Source organism: Rhamphochromis sp. 'chilingali' (assembly GCF_963969265.1).
Source record: "Rhamphochromis sp. 'chilingali' genome assembly, chromosome: 2".
In the NCBI taxonomy this organism is placed as follows: Eukaryota; Metazoa; Chordata; class Actinopteri; order Cichliformes; family Cichlidae; genus Rhamphochromis; species Rhamphochromis sp. 'chilingali'.
This window is the reverse complement of record NC_137930.1, coordinates 43,783,788-43,802,798: the sequence shown is the minus strand read 5'-3', so window position 1 is coordinate 43,802,798 and position 19,011 is coordinate 43,783,788. Positions and strand designations below refer to the sequence as shown.

General features: G+C 40.7%; 1 protein-coding gene across 1 annotated transcript in view; it reads right to left on the bottom strand.

The window, feature by feature from the left end:
- Positions 1-18,256, bottom strand: part of agbl1 (AGBL carboxypeptidase 1) — a 91,983-nt gene extending 73,727 nt beyond the window's left edge. The window contains exons 1-3 of the mRNA XM_080870235.1: positions 18,039-18,256; positions 7,986-8,059; positions 702-765 (exon numbers count right to left, since the gene is read on the bottom strand). Of these exons, the coding sequence (XP_080726361.1) occupies positions 702-765; positions 7,986-8,059; positions 18,039-18,120 (220 nt within the window). The 5' untranslated portion in view covers positions 18,121-18,256. The remainder of the gene's footprint in view (positions 1-701; positions 766-7,985; positions 8,060-18,038) is intronic.
- Positions 18,257-19,011: the final 755 nt, after the last annotated feature.

The following is a 19,011-nucleotide window of genomic DNA, read 5'->3' as shown; positions in this document are numbered from 1 at the left end:
GCCACACTGTGACATAAAGGTGCAGACACATATTAAAATTTGCCTCTCCAGCACAAATGCCTACGAGTTCTCCTCTCCTTTCCCCCTTGGTATACTATATTTGTAGCTGGTCTCTAGCCTCGTACATAAATTGCAATTAGTTGGAACAGTGACGTTCATCCCGGCTATTTTATTCAGGATGATGAGGCAGCACGATGACTTCAAACCATTGCCCGCTCCTGTGTATTTTCAACTCTTTACTCCCTGAAAGGCTAGTAGGAATAATGCTTGAAGAACTTTTCTGAATTGAGAGGTTTCTGTCATATTTCAGACCTGCTTCTAGGTTTCTGACTATGCAGCTACCCTTGGAAAAACCTGGAAACTTTATTAATGATCATCAAGTCATGTTTTTATTGATATATATATAATGAGGAGTCAAAACTCATCTTAAAGGTACAGGGGAGGTCGTCAAATGTCATCTTTATGGAGGAAAAAAGTGAACGGATGAATTCTAAGTTCAAAAGATTGCATCTGCTTGTTGGAAGATGTAATTACACATGAATTTAAGTACAGTTATGAGTTCTTAGTAACTTAGTTTTTAGTATATTTAATTAAAAAAACAGACTGTGCCTTTAAAGGCTTTGTGTGTTTATTGGCATTTTCCATAGCACAACAACTTTTTACGTAAGGATGGAAACCAAATGGTGAGAAGATGATCTTACCAGCTGACAGAAGTTCATCCAAGACACTGAGGATATTTAAGGTGCTCTCCACATCCCCTACATTCTGCAGAGACAACACACACACACACACACACACACACACACACACACACACACACACACACACACACACACACACACACACACACAGAGAGAGAGAGAGAGGGAGAGAGAGAGAATATAAGACATTTAAACCCACAAAATAAAAGAATAAAAAAGTTAGAATGCATCTAACCTACTTTTTTTTTATTTAACCAGGAAGATCCCATTGAGATTAAAAACATATTTTTGAACGGAGACCTGCCTAAGATAGGCAGCAGCAAATGTCTCACAGTTACAAAAATTACTCAATTAAACACAGGCAGCAACAACAGACATTCTAAAATAAATGAAAAATTAATTAATTAATTAATTAAATAAATAAAGATAAAATTAAATAAAAATTCTAAAATTCAGTTAAAATGACAAACAATCTTATTGAAACAGTTGCATGTTATGGAATTGGTCACAAGGATTCTTAGTTTAGATTCAAAAGCACTTAATGAAATGAATTCAGTCATTTTCCAGTCGTTCTGCAGCTCGTTATAAGCAAAGGGTGCTAAATGGACAAAAGCTCTTTTGCCAAGTTCAGTTCGGGCAAATGGAACAGAAAGCAACAAGTAACCTTGCGGACGAAGAGAATAACGATCAGCATGTTTCATTGCAAGCAGGGAACACATATAGAAAGGCAGCAATCTGAGTATTGCCTTATATATAAAACTGTATAAATGAGAGTTCCTCCGACTGGCCAAAGCAGCCCCTCCCACCTGAGAGTATAACTGTGGTGTGTCTGAAATTTACAGTTAGTGATGAACCTCAGAGAAGCATGACACACAGTATCTAAATCAGAATGTGGACTCCATATACAATCCAAACAACCCAGCTGCTACTAATGGTTGTGGTTTTTGCACTTTTTTAGTGACTGTCACTACATATTGTTATTCTTGTTTTTGTTGAATGATTTTATCACTCAACAAAGCTGATTTTTCTTGCTTGTGTTTATATGAAAGTGGAATGATTGCAATTTGTTTTGCAAATTCTCATGTTTTGTGAATCTCTTATAATTGTCTTCATGTCATCAGCTGTCAGGACTGAGGCCTGCAATCCCAAAGTTGAGCACAGTCAGCTGATTATGACCAGATGTTACTCATTTCCTGATTGCTCCCTCTGTGTATTTAAGCCCTGTGTTTCTTAGTGTCTGTGTCGCGATCTACCGTTTTCTTAGCTGTGTGTTCTGTCATTCCTCTGGTTTAAGTTTGTTTTGAGTTTTTTCAGTTATGTTATATTTTTGAGTACCAAATTAAAGCCTTTTTGAGTTCACGTCTGTCTCCGGAGTCTGCACCTTGGGTCCTATTCCTGCCTGCACACAGCCACACCTAACAATCTCCGACAACATCGAGACGGCCTACCTGGAGGAGATTAGGAACCTGGAGACCTGGTGCCAGGAGAATAACCTCCTCCTAAACATCAGCAAGACTAAGGAGCTGATCGTGGACTTCACTACAAAGCAGGCGAGGAATTACAAACCCCTCATCATCAGTGGCACGCCAGTGGAGAGAGTGGACAGTTTCCGATACCTGGGTGTCCACATCACTCAGGACCTGTCATGGTCCTGTCACATCAACACCCTGGTTAAGAAAGCCCGTCAGCGTCTCTTCTTCCTCAGAAGACTTAGACTTCCATCTGCCACTGAAGGCGCTCAAGAACTTCTACTCCTGCACCATCGAGAGCGTCCTGACGTCAAACATCTGCACCTGGTTTGGGAACAGCACCAAGCAGGATAGACGAGATCTGCAAAGGGTGGTGCGCTCGGCAGAACGCATCATTCAATCAGAGCTCCCTGACCTGCTGTCCATCTACACCAAGCGGTGCAAGTCCAAAGCTAGGAAGATTATGATGGACCTCTCCCATCCCAACAATGGACTCTTCTCACTGTTGAGGTCTGGGAAGCGCTTCCGCTCCCTTAAGGCCAAAACAGAGAGAATGAAGAGGAGCTTCTTCCCCCAGGCTATTCGGGGCCTGAACCAGGTGTAGGACTGGACTCTCCCAAACACGTCACTATAAGACTGGACTCTCACACACGTCACCACACGCACCACCACACATTTCCTATAATCCTATAATTCCTATAATTTATAATCCTTATCTTTATAATCTCTTCTGCTATTTGCACGTTCTTTACTGTAAATTCCTAAGTTAATTTGTAAATTTTTGTAGTAAATTGTAAATATTGTAAAACTTTTCTTCTGTCATTTAATGGTCGGGCATTGTACAGCTACAAGCATTTCACCCCCATGTCATACTGTGTATGGTTGTGTGTGTGTGTGTGTGTGTGTGTGTGTGTGTGTGTGTGTGTGTGTGTGTGTGTGTGACAAATAAAATTTGAATTTGAACAAGTAGATGTGTTTCATGGAAATTCTGCATCCTGCATTGACACGTCCTGGAACACAGTGTGAGCATAGCTTGCTTCAGGACTTTATATGCAGACAGGGCAGAAAGTGGCACTGACCTTGACATGTTACTGTGAAGAAAGGTTTCTATAGCCTGTTGAAATCCTGGCTGTGAAATGTCTTCATATTAATTACACTGGCAATATTTTTAGGCTTTTCCATTTTTTCCTACTTCCTGTTAAATTCAGCTCCTTTCATGTAATGGAGCACAAACAGTTCCAGTGGATGACACCATATTTAAAAAAAAACCTTTTATACACACACCTCTCTTCCCTTTATCCTTATCAGCGTTGCAGGGGAGCTGGAGCCAATCATGACGGACTCGTGGCCTTATATACATAAAATGTGTCCAATATTTCCAAACTAATGGACACTAGGATATTAGTTTATATACATGTTTCTTATGTCACATTTACTCCACATGTACATGCAGATGGATTTTCTCAGAGATTCTAATCCCACATTTTCAAAACGATCCGACTGAGCAGAGGTCTGCTGGTCTTATCAACTACCCAATCTGGCTGATTAAATTCTGCCGTTTCAACAGAAATCTTTTAAGGTGGCCAAACATCTCCCTCATTAAAGAAGAAACCTTCTCCAATGTCCAAATGAGGCCGCTGATGAATATCTGATGCCAGATATAAATAACTTAATGTGTTGCATCCAGACAGGCTGTTTAGATGGCCAGCAATCTGCCTGTTCAAATAGAAACTATAGTCTTGTTTCCGCAACAGGATCTTTCCCTAGGGACTAGGAACCATTGGAACAACCTTAGCTCATGGTCAAATTTAAGGTAAAAATATTTTGAGGTCTTGTGGGAGGCCATCTCATGTTTAATCCTCCACATTACCCTGTAAAATTCATAATCTTGAGTCTGATCTTGCCTTGCTGCTTCTGCTCATCTATTTTCCTGCAAACTCACTGATCTCATCTGGTATTCCAGTGGAACAGACTGGGCTATACAAGAAAGACTCGAGATTTTTCTTGTGTAGTAGTCGGTAAATACGTAAATTTGTGTTTCTTTACACGCCACTCGACTGGAATTTTCTCAAATTGCATTGGTCTTTAGTTCTAGCTATTCAGTGTGAAAAGTAATAAAATAGTACAGGCTTGTGTTGAGCAAAGATTGCTACACAAAGGTAATAACATCTTAAATAGGATAGACAGGTTATGTCAACTTAACCAGTTGAAGCAACTTGCCACTTTTCACTGCAACCACATGTTCCAGTCTGAAGTGGGTGACAGCCTGAAAGCTATTTTTAAAAAAAGGCCCTATGTTTGATGAGGGAGCTTTGTTTTTGCACTGTCTTTACTTTTTTGTAACTTAAACCCTGCATATAAAAATGGTGCTTGTGCTGCACTCAACCTTTCTTTCTGGCTGCTGTTACAACCAAATTTCCCCTTCTGGGACAATTAAAGGATTATTCTGTTCTATTCTAACCATGATGAGGCTTCTGACAGTGGCTTCTTGGCTCAGGTCTTATAGTCCAGACATATATGAAAACGTGTGACTTTTCAGTTAACACTGAGATACATAATTTTAAATGAGCTTTAATTATTTTTTTTCACCCTCTCAGTGAAAAAAGAGCACTCACAGCAAAGTTGACCCATTACACTGATGTAGAGAACTGAATGAGCCAGTATCTCAGACTGTCTACCCATGAAATATTTCTACCCTTCTGAAGTTTCACATGTTTAGAAGGGAGGAAATTCTGTGACAGTAATTAAATATGTCTGTTCCTCAGACTGTGATTCTCATCTGACAGTTTTTAGAAACTGCCCTAACACAAAATTGAATAATCATGTCTACAGGTTTGATTCCGCAAGAGCTGCTTTAACAGGCAGTAACAAAAAATATAAATATTCCCAATAATCTGGGAACCTTTATGAGCTCATTTGCAAACAACTTGAAGTCCACAGTGCTATTATTATTATTATTCACAACTGGAAAACATTTAAGACAGCTGACAATTTTCCCAAAGGTGGACATCCCAGCAAATTTTCACCCAAAGGTCAGCGCATGCAATACTAAGAGAACCTGCAAAAAACTTTACAGGCCTCAATTAGCAATGATAAATGTTAACCCTGAGCAAGGAGGTTAGGAAGGGTTGCAGAAGGTAACATAGGTTTGCAAAGCTGAAACCTGAACAAACCACAAGACTTCTGAAACAATGGGCCTCATTTGCTGATAAATGCACGAGAAATTTCTTACAAAAAAAGAGTTTGCAATTAAAGTCATGTTAGATTTATGCCACAGTTTTTTTCTTACTGCTGTGCGTATATTAATAAATCACAGTCATTTTAAATCCTACATACTGCCTATAATCTGCATAAAGCCACCCCTCCCCATTTGTCTATACAAAGAAACAGGTTCATCTGGAGGTGACGATGTAAGAGAGAAGTGTGCGTCTCTAAGGCAAAACAGAAGGAGAAAGTCTGAGTAGAAAAGCTACTCAGCCAGAAAATGGACAACATTCTTAGTGTTTCTATGAGAGTGATGACCGTTTAAAATTAAGTAAATAACAAAGAAAGGCTTCACCTGATAAAAAAAAAAAAAAGGAAAGCTCGATGTCATTTCCCCTAAAAGAAAGAGAACAAGTAAGTGTCCTGTTAGCCTGAGATGAGAAACTTACTGCATTTTTTTAAAAGAAAGAAAGAAAGAAAGAAAGAAAGAAAGATAAGACCATTTAAGTTAAGACGAGTGAGATTAATTAAATATATTTAAATTAAAAGGATAAAGCCTACGTCTTTACTTTTATCACTTTGTTTTCCTTACATGCCTTGTATTTTTTTGTGTAATTCTGTACATTTTGTGGCCTATGATGTTTTAGAAAACTGCTCACTTCGGTCAGCCCGGTTGTTGTTTTTAAAAGTGCTTTGTAAATTAAGTGCTATGGTACTGTTAATATTATTATTAGTAGTAGTGGTAGTAATAGTAGTATTCATTTTAAAGATTTGTCTTTACTTTCCCAGCACAGTTAGGTCTTCATTTGGTTGTAAGTGTGAAATGGACTTCTAAATCTATTTGTAAAGTAAAATCAAATTGAGGTATGAAGGCCAATGCCTTTGGACAAACCAAACTGGAGATGCTTGGTGTTCATGGACAACACCACGTTTGGAGAAAACCAAATACGATATATCAGCACAAACACCTCATACCAGCTGTCAGCACGGTGGTGGAGGGGGGATGATTTAAGCTGGATTTACAGCCACAGGACCCAAGAACGGCGCAGTCACCGAGTCTAACATGAACTCCTCTGTGTACCAAAATATTCTAGAGTCAAAGGAGAGGCCATTGGTCAGACAGCTAAACTTTGTCTGAAACTGGCTGAAATGCTGTGTTGAGACCTTCAGAGAGCTGCGTATAAATGACTGCTTGCAAGCCTGAATGAGCGAAGCAACACTGTAAAGAAGAATGGAACAAAATTCCTCCTCAGTGATCACAGAGACTGATAAAGTCCTACAGAAAATGATAGCTTCTGGATAATGCTGCTGAAGGTTGTTCTACAAGCTTTTGAATCATGTAGTGCGCTTCATTTTTCACATTGTCTGTCTTTGTGTCCTTTAGCAGTAACAAAAAATCGATAAGAGCTGCATGAATATGTTCAATGTAAAGCCAATATATTCCTTTCCTCGTTTGTTTTGTGCTAATAGGGGAGTGCTGAAAGAAACTTTCTCTGTAGAGGAGATATCCTATATGACCACCTTTCGTGGCTTTTGAGGTTCCTTCAGAGGAACACTTAATAAAGATCAGTCACTAAAAACTGTACTTTGAATTGTATTATTAAGTCCGATTCAGCAACTCAGGGTTCATCTGCAGTTAGAATGGTTTCTGGCAGTCCATCCACACTCAGGAAATCTGTTCATTCTCAGATGCTGGGATTAGGTTTAGACTGACTGAACTGTAAATTCAGGACTGTGGGTATGAAACACTATTTGAAAGAACTGCCCAGACTCAGTAGTCAGAATGTGTTGTCATTAAAAATGTGAGGTTAGTCCACCACTTTTTAAAGAATGATGTTCAGCCAGTAATGCCACCTGCTGTTTCAATCTCTCCACCCCTATACCCCCCAGTATCCAACTGTAGCACCCCAGGGATGTTTTGTATCATACCATCACGGTCCCTTTCACCAATACCTTAACAAGCAGACAGACAGACAGACAGACAGACAGACAGACAGACAGACAGACAGACAGATAGATAGATAGATAGATAGATAGATAGATAGATAGATAGATAGATAGATAGATAGATAGATAGATAGATAGATAGATAGATAGGTTTTCATCACTGCTCCATATGAGTGTGTTGCAGTTACATGTCTTTTATTTAAAGATCCTAGTTTAATGCTGATGCAGGACCCAAGTTTATGTCCAATATTATTGACATTTTTTTTTACGTCATTCAACTTTTTAAGGATCCAGTGTCAACCACAAACCAAATAATGTGAACATGATACAGCATATGAATGTGGATCGAGCTTGATGTATATTTGATACATGTTTGATGCAGCAATTACCCAATGCGAGCCTGCAAAATATACCACACGCAAAGTACAAAAATCATATCTTGTTAATATTCCAAACACGCAAACCTCAGATATTCCTCTCAGTAAATCAGCTGAGGCAAAGCAAAACATATTTTAGTTTTTCTTTTATTTTTCTCCTTTTTTTTATATCCCTAACAGACTATTAGGGGCTCAGCATACATTAAAGCTAATATGGAAGTTAAGTAATTGTTTTGATTTGTTATTTCAGTGTTTTATACCAACACGTCACATACAGGAGCACATACCTGCAGAGTGGAAAGGAGGACCTCTAAGCCGCTGGAGGAGCTTAAGGTGGCCGTCATACTTGGTCGACCTCGTCCTGTTCCAGTCAACAGATGGACGAATCAAAAGAGTGAAGGAAAGGTGAACAAACTTTTAAACAGACAAACGACAAAATGAAACGGGATCATCAATGAGAACTTGGACAGTCTGAGAGCCGAAGTGTCTCCTCAGCAACATGCAAGCAGTACTTCAAACAAACACACACAGACACACTTATAGCATCAGTGTGCTTTTCTCTCTGCACAGGCTGTAACGATACTGTGTCTAAACACAGCGGAGTGACACTCACAGGGCCAGGGAGGGGGCACGCGTGCTGGTGTGTGTGTCATTGCTGGACATGTGTATTAGTAAAGTTAATGTCATCCTGAGAGTGTGTGTCATTTCTGCTCAGTCTGTTTTACACGATCATAAAACACATGCAAAAAACATAACAATAAACACATTCCTCCTACCATAAAATACAAGAAAAGTATTTTTATAGAAAAGTGATTATATGTGTGTGTTATTGTGTTTAAGTGCGCACACGTGACTTTGCATGTGTAATCCTACCCCTCTAGGATAAAGAGCTCCAGAAAACATTTGTGCTGTGGTGCTGAGAAGACTGCCACTATAAAAAGGCTTTGACAAGACCAGCAGGGCAGCTGCAGGGCACAGACTATATTCAGTACCACCGTACTCTAACCCAGAAAAAACACTACAGTGTATTCAATGCTGCTTATCTGACTCAGTCTTACTAACTCCCAGGATGAAAGTACTCATCTGTTGATCCATATAATAATTTATTCACCTTTAAATTTATTCTACTTACAAAAAAGTGATGCTAAACACACAATTAAATCAGAAAGGCAGCCAGTAAGGGAGACTGACAGACACAGAGCACTTTTCGGTTTTTGGGTTCACAATTTGGTTTTTGACAGCTCTTCTGAAAAATAAAATTCTAAGACAATGTGGAAAGTAATTTACTGCTTTTAAAGGATGGCGGGTTGTAACCATTGTTTCTAGGCAACCACATCAGTTTCCAGGAGGAGCAGGCTGCAGTACCATTGGTGCAGCACTACATTTGAAGATACCAAGAACTGTGGAGAAAGAGCCGCTGACCAGAATAAACGTCTGACTGACTAATTAGGTAGCACAGCCCATAACTGCTTCACAGGTCAGAGTTGTTGTGTCCCACCCAAAAAATCCACACCTGTGCTTTCATTGGTTTCATTCTGTTGTCCTCGTCTACCCTGAAGGAATCTATATATTATGTATTACTCTGTTTCAGTCACTACTTTCTTATCTTGTTAGTGTGTGTCTGTGTGTGTGCAAACATATGTGCATTATGACTTCATGAGAAGAGTCAACATGCTTTAAAGTTCATATGGGCTGGAGAGCTGGCTTTGAGCTGGCTGGTTGAAAGTTGGGATTAAGGATGAACATTCTCAACCACTGTGCCCTTCAGCTTGTGTCATTCTGTCTCTCTGTTACTGTCTCTCACTCGTTTGCTCGCTCTCTCTCTCTCTCTCTCTCTCTCGCTCTCTCTCTCTCTCTCTCTCTCTCTCTATTTCACAAACACACGCACAAGCGCACACACATAGGTAATAAAAGAAAATCACATCAACAACTGAAAAATGCCATAACATTCCCATCAGGAACTCCTAATCCACAGGTGAAATCAAAGACATACTGCTCTCCCAGAGAGGATTCCCCGGGCTTGACACAGCTATATGTTGCACACCCACGCACATTTCCATTTCCACAATAATGAGGGGAGAACCCTGAGTGTTGCTCCAGCTGTCTAGTTTCACTGATGCCTTCAGACAGCAGGCTGGTACACTGATATGCACGTCTTGGCTTTCCATGTATAACTCATTTGAGCAGAGCAGCACACATAGACGCTGCTCACAACTCACTACTGCTGTTGTAAAACCAGTGGTGTTTTTTTTTTCCATTTTCTCCCAGTAAGCCTGTTTCATGGTATTTAGAAACATTACATTTAATTTTTTATTTACTAATTTAGTTTTCAATTAAAATTATAGAAAAACATGTGTTTACTGCTGCAAGACTGCAATGGCTAGGTAAAACTTGTTCAGCAAAATGCAACAAAACACTCATGAGTATGTAGTCTATTTCATTTTCTCATTATAATCAGTGTATAAATTACTGATAACACACAGGTCAGAAACAAGAAACACTATTTGCCCACTTAATAAAATGTCATAGTAAAATTACATATTTCCAATTGAATAAAATCACTATTAAATGACAGGTGCCAAACTGATTCATTTATATAATTATTAGGGGTGGGAATTTAATACGTTAATTGTGATTAATTAATTTGAAAAAAAAAAAAAAGCATAAAAAGATCAACGCATTTAATCACACTTTGCATTCCAAGCAATGGGGAACTTTTGTCAATGCATGATTTCCTGGTATACCGATTACACTGATGCACATGGCTTCAAAAATGGAAGAATCAGAAGAAAGCGCTAGGACTGATCAGTATGGCAAGCCATTAGAGCCAAAAATCGCCACTTTTCTAACCCGTTTGGTTAAGAAATGGCGTAAAAAACGTTGTTTAATTATTCAAAACGCTGAAAAACCCCGCAGTTTGTCCCAACAGAACACCATTTTTTTACGCCACAGACTGGCGCCTTGAACACCCCATCTGAGTGGCAGAAAAAACTCTGTTTTCGGAATAATTAAACGGCATTTTAATGGCTTGCCATAGATCAGAGGCGAATTTCATTGCAAAAGACTGCTCGACGGAAGCCTTGATAAAAGCGTGATTTTGTGCAAACTGTGCAAAATGGAGTTTGCATACCACCGAAGCACTTCAACCTTACAGTACCATCTAAACGCAAAACATGTTGCAGCAACACAGAAACTGTGGGTGCCGGTGTCGGCAGCCCAAACTTGATGAAATGACTGGCTTCAGGACCAAAATTAGTAAGGCTTTATTGATTTTATTAAACATCTGCATGAAGTCAGGGAAGGGATTCACGCTCTGGAGCTAGCTGAATGCATCCACTCCCAGGTTCCCATGCCCCAGCAGCAGCTGCCAGAGGTTTCCAAACCTGCTGGCCGTGCCTCGTCTTTGCCAGAGGTTTCCACTAGGGGTGCAACGATACTCGTATCGATATTGAACCGTTCGATACAGTGCTTTTGGTTCGGTACGCATATGTATCGAACAATACAAAATTTTTAATTCATTTTATCAACTTTCCCTCTTACGTTGCTGTCTGTGTTGAACGCTCAGTGGATCTGCCCTCGACAGTGCAGCCTAGGCGGAGTAGTCGAACGCAGATTCACTGAGCGCAGGGCAAGCTAGCGAGACAGAAGGTAAGCTCTCGTTGCAGAATCAGAATCAGAATCAGAATCAGAAAGGGTTTTATTGCCAAATGTTGAGCGGGTTTACAACATTAGGAAATTGCTGCGGTGCTTCAGTGCAAACATACTGTTATAAATTAAGCTTAAATAGACATGAAAATAAAAATGGGAATAAGAATTAAAAGTGCTAAGTAGATAGATAGATATATACATGAGTGCAGGTGGTGATCAGTGCCAAAACATGGAATGATGCAGTGAACACAGCGTAGGGTCATGTGTTAGTGGTGGGAACAGTCATACGGTTATTGCAACATGGCAAATTGACCCCCCCCCCCCCCCCCCCCCAGTTCAGATGTGGCGTTTGGAACTATTTTGGTTTTCATGTGACGTATGACCCTGAAGGTAAGCGCGTCATGGACTACAGTAAAACAGTATGTCGGATGTGCCACGCAATGCTCATTTACATTGGTGGGAACTAGTGTGTTAGCGCAGTTAGCTCGTTAACGTGTTGGCCGTCCAGCCCCACGCACGGGGTGATCCGCGGTAGGTCGTTAACAGAGATTTGCCGTGTTATGGCGTTAACGTCATTTCAACGAGATTAACGCTGACAGCACTAGTGGGAACAAAATGAATATGACTGCACATTTACTCCGACATCATCCTAGTGCAAAGACAAGTGGAAGCAGACAAAAACAACAAGCACGCATGGTACAAACTTTACCCGAGTCATTTAGACAGCCGTTAGCACATGATTCTCCTTATGGGGACCTGATATGTTTAATATGCTGCTGAGAATATAGCCCAGAAGAAGCGTATAGTATAGCTTTTATTTTGGAAAGAGCCATTTCTCTGTAATAAACTCTCTTTTCCAAAGATGAGTGATTTCTCAATCAGATAGATTTATTTTTTTATTACTTTGTTGTTTCAGCAACATTAAATTTAAAAACTGTACTTTTGAGTTAAAATATATATTTATAATTTTAATAAATGACAAATTAAAAAATATCGAACCGTGACACCAAAGTATCGAACCGAACCGTGAATTTTGTGTATCGTTGCACCCCTAGTTTCCTCGTCTGCTGGTTTTACTTCGTCTCTGCCAGAGGTCTCCGCTCCGCCATGTGTTTTCTCTTTTTTGGATTCATGGATGTTTGGTTTCTGCTCATTGGACATTTGGTTCCCAACTTCACATGAATAAAGGTTAGTTTGTTCATTAAGTTTGGCTTCAGTTCTGCATTTTGGGTCCAAACATGCCAGGTTGAGACATCAGTGAACTGATATACTTGTGATGTATCATTTTGTTCCCTCCATTTGTTAAGTTATGCCTATGATCTTCCACATTATCACCATCACTTCAGTAGCAAAATGTACCACAATGACACAAAGACAAAAACAAGCATTGTGGTGAGTTATACTGTAAAGATATCATTACTCCAATCAAAAGACCAAGACCAAGAAACCCTGAATACCTGTGTGCTCTGCCAGACACAAGCAGGAAAGTCTCCACCAGTTTCCAGGCCCCCACTGAGGCCTACAGCACAGAGGGACAGCGAACAGACCCAAAGGATAATAAAGACACCAGCCAGCACAACCACATTGGTGAGGCACAGGACAACCAGTCCCACCGATATGTCTGCCAACTGGTCCAGTCAAATTGGTGAGGCGAAAGCAAGCAACTGGAGGGAGGTGGGACAGTGGAGGGGATGGAACAATGCCTGCCAGACATATAAACGCAAATTGCATCAAGGTCACCTCATGTCTGGCAGAAGCAATCATGATCAGCCCAATCCATCCCCTCCCCAAGCCCCAAAAGGGCCAGATCCCACCATGACACACAGGTGTGAGTCGCACAGCACCTAGGTCACCTGACGCACCCCACAAGCCCCATCCCCAATTAGCATCCCAGGCTAGGGAAAGCATCCCCAGCCCCTAAGAGGGGACTTAACACCATTTGACCTTAGAACTGAAGAAGCTTCTCGGATGAGAGGTGAAATGTCTTCAAGCAACTTAAAGAAGTCCAGATGCTTTTCTTTCCAAGCTCCTTAGATTCCTAAACACAATGTGGAGTCTAAACTCAGACCCCGCTGACTCAGAGACTTATTCCCGTGAAGGAAAAAACAAGGTAACAGCAATCAATCGATTTACTTGCGCAAGGGAGGCATCGGTCGCTATCTCAGGAACGCACTTCGAATAATATCACAAATGACCCCGACTGCAGCCTCCGCTTGCTGCCTTTTATTGAAAAAACTGTTACAATAAACAATAGTTTACACAAGCACCTCCCCTCGTAAAACTCCCCTTGGTTACAAGGACAAGGCACTGTGTGTGTGTGTGTGTGTGTGTGTGTGTGTGTGTGTGTGTGTGTGTGTGTGTGTGTGTGTGTGTGTGTGTGTGTGTGTGTGTGTCTATGTGCGTGACTTCCTGATCACATTTGTTTCTAACAACATCCTTGGTCATAAAAAGGTAATCTCCCCCACACTCAATATATGGCTCAATTCCTGTATTGGTTCACCATACACAACACAGTGAAGCCATAAAAAGGGCAGGAAGCTTACCAAACATCAAACAAACCTTCACAAGGGATGTGCTTGTGATAAAACACTACAGCCTCCCCCCAGAACCTCAAGAGGCTGGGGAGGCGGACAAAGGAATTCCTTGATCACAGAGTTTGAAACAATGTAGAGGAGGTAAGCATAAAAATGACAACACTTAACAATTCACTTTAACACACAAACTTAACAACGTGGTGTATGCTGTACAGTGCAGCGAGGAATGCCTAGACCTCTACACTGGAGAGACCAAACAGCCACTTCACAAGCGCATGGCACAACATAGAAGAGCCACCTCCACGGGACAAGACTCGGCGGTCCATCTGCATCTAAAGGACAAAGGTCACTCTTTTAAGGATGCCAATGTTCACATTTTGGACAGAGAGGACAGATGGTTTGAAAGAGGAGTGAAAGAAGCCATCTATGTCCACTGTGAGCGACCATCTTTGAACAGAGGCGGTGGTTTACGACACCAACTGTCTGCCATCTATAATCCAGTTTTGAGTTCCCTCCCCAGACGCCTTAACGCCCACTCACATCCTGGGCCATCTCACCTCAGGAAATCACATGATAGGGTGGGGCCTGGTTTCTCAATGAGCTCACCCGAAACCCTGGCTGATTGTGACCCACACCCAGTTTCACACCTTGGCTCAGGCGATTAGAGGATCATCAGGGGGTCCTTTTGTCCCTCTTTGGGGGGAAACTCCCACTGGGTTTAAATCTTGGACTCTCCACCATTTGACCTTAGAACTGAAGAAGCTTCTCGGATGAGAGGTGAAACGTCTTCAAGCAACTTAAAGAAGTCCAGGCGCTTTTCTTTCCGAGCTCCTTTGACTACGATGACCTGGAACACTGAGAACCTTCACAGACTCTTGACAGAGTGCTGAATTTTTCTCTGAAGAAAAACCTAGGGCGGTTGTTCTTTTCTTCAATTAGTGATGAATCGTAAGATGTTCTAGCTTTACAGAGGGCTTTTTTATGGTGTAACAACTATAGCAACAATTTTGTAAGATGTGCATTTTAGAGTTACACCAGGGACTGAAATACTTCTGATGTGTGTCTTTCTTTTCAGAGGAGCTGCAGTATCAGAGTCGTATGCAGAAAAGATGTAAAACTATCAACAAGATAATCAGCCTCTCTGGGAGTACAGTTCAGGTAGCTGCTTTGCACTGTATTGGCACATTATTGGCACATGGCATTGAGCCCTTCAGCCTCTAGGGGCTGATAGTGGACTGTCAGACTTATTTATTTACTCATGATTCAACAGTTCCACAGTCCCACGGCATCTGAAGCATGCCAGTTTTAAAGCCCCTGCCCCCTCCCCCCAGATGTAAATCACACTGCAATGGAAACTTGAAGCAAAGGAGGCCCTTTCCGATTGAATGTACCTATAAATCACCACCCTTATCCACACGGGCTAGATGATCCAGACTGATAGACAGAGCAAGGGAGAAGCAAAAGGACAGATATGCATTTACACAGCCTTATTTCACATAATAGTAAATGAAATGTTATTTAAAAACAATATTCTCCTTCAGTGTATCTGCATTACCATAGCACTTTTCTATTCACACTGTCCATTACTGGACAGTATCTCAAAATTTCATGGTAAAATGAAGACAGCCATAGTGGTAGGTGTAGTTGTACAGTGAAAGAATTTTTTTAAAGAGGAGGGCTGAGAGAGGAGCTCGAGAAGATGTAGAGGGTGAAGACAACAATGTTTCTGTGGCACTCAGAGCAGTGACCCCCAAACTGGGCAAGTGGCTCCAGCAGATCTCAGGAACGACATCTATCGATCGATCTCTGTCCTATGAACAACAAAGATACTATGCTCTCAGCTCCCAGGCATCTGGTAGAGGACCTCAAGTCTTTAAAGGACCAACAAAGACCGTTTGCAGGATGAGTGGGAAACATATATATACATATACAGGCATAAAATTTCAGCACCTTTGAGTGGATGGGATACATTAGGGAGCAAGTAAACAATTTGTCCTCAAAGTTGACGTATTAGAAGCAGGAAAAATAGACAAGCTTAAGGATTTGAGTGATTTTGAGAAGGCTAACTTGTGATGACTAGATCAGCGGTCCCCAACCCCCGGGCCTTGGACCGGTACCGGTCCGTGAGTCGTTTGGTACCGGGCCGCGAGAGTTGAGGCTCAGGTGTGAAATGTATGGTTTTCAGGGTTTTTATCGGTTTTCAGCGTTATTTTGTTATCGTTTTTATCGTTTACTCGGTTTTCCTGGGTCTTTTCACGTGTGTTATGAATAAATCTTCTTTTTTTCGGTACCGGTACTAGTTTTATTTTGTTGTATGTATCCACGACACCTTAAAGGCCGGTCCGTGAAAATATTGTCGGGCATAAACCAGTCCGTGGTGCAAAAAAGGTTGGGGACCGCTGGACTAAATGATTGTATCAGAGCATCTCCAGAACTACAGTTGTGGTATAATATCCATCAAAAGTAGTCCAAGGAAGGAAAAGTGGCAAACCAGTGATAAGATCATTGGTGGCCAAGGCTCACCAACACATTTAGCGAGCGAAGGCTAGTCCATGTGGTCCAGTTCAACAAATGAGCTATTGTAGTTCAAATTGCCGAACAAGTTAGTAGTTGTTCAGCCCTAAACCTTTCCAGACTTTTCTTTCATCTTCTGTTAAGTCTACTAGTGATCCATGACAGAAAACGAACAAAAACTATTGCAAGGCCTCCCCTCAGTTGAATGGACTCATTCAGTTAAATTCAACTTTATTTCTACAGCACTAAAACACAACAACAATTGTCTCAAAGCCCCTTATTTTGCAAGTTAACATTTACTCATGTTTATTGACTCATGTTCTGCATCTATAAGAATTAAGGATGTGTGCTGAGTGGATTCATCTTCAGTTGTAGTTTTACAAGACTCTCATTGACACTGTTGGTTTCTAAAATCTGGTGAACTGCATTCACTAACTGCTAACTAGAAAGAAGTGTATGAGTCACTGACATAATTCATATGATTTTAGATAACTTATAATGTACACAGGGATCTGAGATCATAAAAAGAAATATCAAACAGTAAATTCAGACTGTTATCAAGTAAACAGTATGTTATCATTACCAAGACATTAAACCATAAATAAGAGTGACAGTTTCCTTGACTACCCTATAGCATACTCAAATCACTTATGTGTCATTAGCCCACTGGATGCTACTTTGCTCCTCTCTGTTATGCCTCTGATCTGACATCTTATTACTGTGGAGAGTTGACACAGCATGCACAGTAACATTGAGCACATAACAGCCACATAGCAGAGATAGCACTCCAGTCTGACTAGCACTGGAGGCACTAGATATTTTCAAGCAACCTTTCCATGACTACAGAAGCAAAAGTTGCTTTTCATAACTGGCATTCTTTGCATTTTGACACTCACAGCTGCAGTTTGTTAGTATGACTACTTCTTTCAGAATAAGTGATAGTAACAAACAAGAGATTAGATTTAAATTATTTATTTATTGAGTACCCAATCACAGCAGAAGTCATATCAATGCACTGGTGGTCTGGTTCAAATGTTTATAAGTAAGGAAACTGAGGAAACTGAGATTTGTCTGTGGAAAAAAAGTATTTTATGCATAAATGGATGTGTAATGAATTCCAAGCCTTACAGTACACCACAATTAAATGTGTCAACTGCAACTGAATGCTCTTGCAAGTAATGCCAAGTCAGAATTCTGCTTGGTCTTGATGTGTACAAGCATACAGGCACTCATGCCAACCTTACACAGGCTGCCAAGTCAACTCCACCCCCGCCCCCACCCCCTGTCCGTGTTCTCATCAGGAGAGTAAGCATAGACATGCAATCTGTATGTTTTCATATGCATGAGAAAGTTTCATTTAATCCTAGATTCATTTTACTGCATTTTAAAGAGCCCCAGAGAATCACCAGAAGGACACAAGAACATCCAATAAATGGTATGGACCCCACAAGTTTTGATTTCAACCTCAGAGGAGTAACAGAAGACTTTCTCTTTACTGCAGTTTGCATGAAGTCCATTGATAAATAAAAGCTATTCCTCATAACTTTACTGTCTATGGCTTTTTTTTTTAAAGGTATTCTTAATTTCAAATGAAAATACATGTGACTGATACACATGTACACAAACACACTTAGTCTTACCTACCTGTGCAGAAGCCTGTATAGCTGCCATGCAGATCTCTCAGAGTACCATTCCAAGTAAAGTGATTCTGGCCATAAACAGACATTGTAACTGCTTCCACTGATTTCTGTTAACAGCTGCCCTGTTTGTCTGGTTATTTATTTGTCAGTCTAATCCACATACGCTGGGATCTAAATGAAAAGATGGGAAATAAAAAGAGATTCTTTCCCTTCCTTTCTTGTTTTCTCCTCTGACTTGGTGTTAGTGTGAAGGAAACTTAGTGTGGTGTGCACTACTGGAGGTAGAGGGTGTGGAGTTAGTAGCACTCATAAGCGCCTGATTGGGTGCCCTTGTGCCCTTCTGTCTTTTGACTGCTGTTGGTTAGTAGCCTAAATGTGAAATAACACACCAGTATGTGCAAGAGGACAGGTGGGGTGAATTTATATAGTGTGTGTGTGTGTGTGTGTGTGTGTGTGTGTGTGTGTGTGTGTGTGTGTGTGTGTGTGTGTGTGTGTGTGTGTGTGTGTGTGTGTGTGTGTGTGTTTGTACCTGCATTACTTATACATGCTGATTTTCCACACTCACACTGAGTGCGTGACTGACACCTCTGTCTCTGGAGAGAGGTGGGGAGATGATCATTACATATATATATATATATATATATGTGTGTGTGTGTGTGTGTGTGTGTGTGTGTGTGTGTGTGTGTGTGTGTATACATTTTTGCTTTACTTTTTTTTATCATTATTTCTAGACATTTGAATAAAATTTCCTATACATGCTGCACGCTTTTCATTCAAACCATTCAAGACCCTTGGATAAATTTGTTGCTAGAGCTTTCAAGGTTTTTCTTCCAAAGGCGTTTTAATTGATCTCACACTCTCAACATTAGATTTCAGGATTGTAGCCTTTACCTTCTGGGCTTTTAGGATTGCATGTCTTACTTGGTCTGTTCCTCATTTTTCTGTGGTTATATTTTTTACACCAGGCTTTAGGGTTA